General features: G+C 34.9%; 1 protein-coding gene across 1 annotated transcript; it reads right to left on the bottom strand.

Annotated features, from left to right (window-relative positions):
* Positions 1-542: 542 nt before the first annotated feature.
* Positions 543-2,434, bottom strand: LOC107877118 (protein JINGUBANG). Its single transcript, XM_016723864.2, has 2 exons — positions 1,592-2,434; positions 543-1,259 (listed from the first exon to the last, which is right to left on the bottom strand). The coding sequence occupies exons 1-2, from the start codon at positions 2,279-2,281 to the stop codon at positions 618-620; spliced, it is 1,332 nt and encodes a 443-aa protein (XP_016579350.1). The 5' UTR covers positions 2,282-2,434; the 3' UTR covers positions 543-617.
* Positions 2,435-3,009: the final 575 nt, after the last annotated feature.

Raw genomic sequence — 3,009 nt, 5'->3', positions numbered from 1 at the left:
CAACCATTTTTATATCAAATTCAAATTCTGACTTTGGTCTGGTCTATGGCGTTTCGATCCCTGATTTGATTACCAGCTGGTTTGGAGTTTTGCCATACACAATTCTTAATTTTGGCTACATATGCTACGCACTTGTATGAGGCAATAACTCATATAAGATATTTGATATTTCCAGTAGTACAAAATTTTAATAACTGGTCAATTATAAGTTGTCAGATTTTCAAGCAAGATTATCTTTAGATTTTAGCCATGGTAAGAGGAGTGGCATGACTTTTCTTTCCAAAGGTTCACAGCAACATTGTAACAAGTTATCCTTGTTAATTTTATTAGACGAACTAAATAATAAATAATATATCTGAAGTAAAATCCTAGATATGAAAATATAATATATTCCAAAAAAACACTTAATTTATACAGATGGATTCCCTATAAATCAATTCAATCCTATAATTAATGTTCATATATTGTTATTATTCAATGAAATTTTATTCTTCCATTTAATTCAATATCTTTAATTATGCAGGAGTCATTGACCAAAAATATACTCACCATAATGTCATGTACTATAATAACATTATAATTACAGAAGAATAATGAATTGATCCATTATATATGAATCAATATTTAGCAGATGAGACAGAATTCCAGGTGACATTATCTCCATGCATATTATTCTGCATCATCATGGGTGCCTTCTCTGAAACACTCCAAACCTTCACTGATTTGTCAAGACTTCCACTATAAACGACCCATTTCTGATCACTTCCAGTGGAGTCTTTGTCCTCCTCAACTGCTAGACATTTGACAGGTCCATTATGTCCAGTTAAAACAGATAGCAATGTGTGCACAGACTTGTCCCTTATCCAAACACATATTGTTTTATCAGCTGATCCACTGAGCACCAAATTCCCAGCAGCTGCAAGGCACAAAATTGCCAATTTGTGTCCCTTGAGGACTCCACCATGTGACAATTGTTTCTCACGTTCCCAAAAATTGACAACACCATCAGATGAACCGCAATAAACCACAGAACCAGATTTGCTAACAGCCAGTGCTGTTACTGCACATTCTTGATTCAAAAGTGTCTGGACAAATATATGTTTGGGGTGTTTCCCTGAGTTTTCCCTCTGCCAAACCTTCACTGTTCCATCAGCTGATCCTGTATATACTATGCCTTCTACACTTATCACCACCGAGTTCACAGCATCATCATGTGCTTTCACTGATTCTATGCATTTCGAGTTATCAATGTTCCATACCTTATACACATTAGTAGAAGCCGTCAATTTTATCTTTTATATACATCTATATGTGTGTGTGGTCTCTTTTTACCTGATATAGCTTGGAGGTTTGAACTTCAATACAATATAATGCGCGGGTTTGCAATTTTTTGACCTCATGATATTCAAGTTGAAACATGTTTTGATGAATGATAGAAATTAAAGGTATGTCTATTTGTTTTTAATTAGCACCTCCGCCGGCAATTATTTGTATTTGTTTTTTCAAAAATATAGTGAAATAACCTTTACTTTTATTTCATCATCAAGAATAACTTAAACCATTGATAGTAATGTGAATTATTCATACTAACCTTAAATGTTCTATCCCATGAAGCAGAATAGAGAAGGCCTCGGGTTTGATCCATGCTCAAGCATGATATGGCGTCAACATGCTTGATCCATAAACCACTCCTATTACGCTTGACTTCGACGTAATTGCTAGGCTTTATGGATGCTTTAAAAATATCAAAGAAGCTAGGCAAAGTACCAGCACGTTTGTAGGTACCCGAATCCTTTGTTTGGATCTTCCAAACACGCACTTTTCCATCTTGATGACCCGTGAATATTTTCTCTCCTGAGATAATAATTGCTTTTACAAGGCCGCTATTGGATTTGAAAGCTGCAAATTCCTTGAGGTTCTTCCACACACGTATGTTCTTGCTATCGGAGCCTGTGTAGAGAAGATCGTTTTTGGTCGCCAAAGAATAAATATGACCCTCTTCCCGCACAAGTGAGCCAATAAGGCCGTTAATTAGAGGAATATTTTGGGTGTTACTACCATCATCAAATTTGGACCAAGGGGAGCCTTGATTCCATGGGGACATCATCATAGGCGAGCCTTCACCACTAAGACGATTGGCTTCATAAGCTGAGAAACTACTGTGTCTTGCATTGTAATTATTATTATCTCCGTCATCCTCAATATGTGAGGTTGATATGTTGGGATCTGAGTGAATGATATTTCCTAATTTAGGAGGCAAATGGCTTGTATCGACAAACATTCTGCTAGTTACTGGTTAGGTTGGCCTCCCTTCTCTTGTCCTTATTATAACAACTTCTTTATTTGTTAAGATCTCATAAGGAAACGAACGGTAAAATGAGAAGAAAAGGCAAAGAAAAAATAGATCAACGAGGTAAAGAAGAAATAGAATGTTTGCAAGGAGATGAAAGGAAGGGAGAATGTGGAAGAGAGATTTTGTAGGGAATTGCAAACTAGAGGCCATAAATTTTGAGTGTAATCAGAGGTCATCCTCATTTTGTATTATTGCTTAGTCAGGGTTAAAACAAAGAAGATAAGTTTAGTCCTTAATATGGTATACTGACATTAGAACATGCACAATGGAAAGTAGTTCTACATAATTAATATAACTTACATATAATTTAGATAACATAATTTAAAACAGATTTCAAACAAAATTATTAATGTGTTGAAACTGTTACGAAATTTGTCCAAAGCAATATTCTCTAGGACTACAATCTTCTATCAAAATTAGATTAACCTTTTTAATCAAACACTTGTGTGGGCAAGTGAATTTTTTCTGAAAAAGGATAATTTTTTTCTTGAAAACTCACCCTTCTTTATCCCAATCTTCCATTGAAGAAGGGAAGGAAAAAACAATTTTTTTTCAGCCATTAATCTGCCTTAGTGGTACTATAATGGACAAAATATTTTTGCCTTAATTGGCCCTATTAAGAGCAAAACGTTTTTGTCTTAATTAGCCCTATTAAG

Source organism: Capsicum annuum, chromosome 7 (assembly GCF_002878395.1).
Source record: "Capsicum annuum cultivar UCD-10X-F1 chromosome 7, UCD10Xv1.1, whole genome shotgun sequence".
Taxonomy (NCBI): Eukaryota; Viridiplantae; Streptophyta; class Magnoliopsida; order Solanales; family Solanaceae; genus Capsicum; species Capsicum annuum.
The sequence above is the reverse complement of the archived record's forward strand: the minus strand, read 5'-3'. Positions and strand labels throughout refer to the sequence as shown.

Excerpts from the sequence above, each read along its gene's own strand:
- LOC107877118 (XM_016723864.2), bottom strand. The coding sequence starts at position 2,281 with ATGTTTGTCGATACAAGCCATTTGCCTCCTAAATTAGGAAATATCATT. Across the intron at positions 1,260-1,591 it reads CATGGGATAGAACATTTAAG|GTATGGAACATTGATAACTC; the intron begins GTTAGTATGAAT and ends AATGTGTATAAG.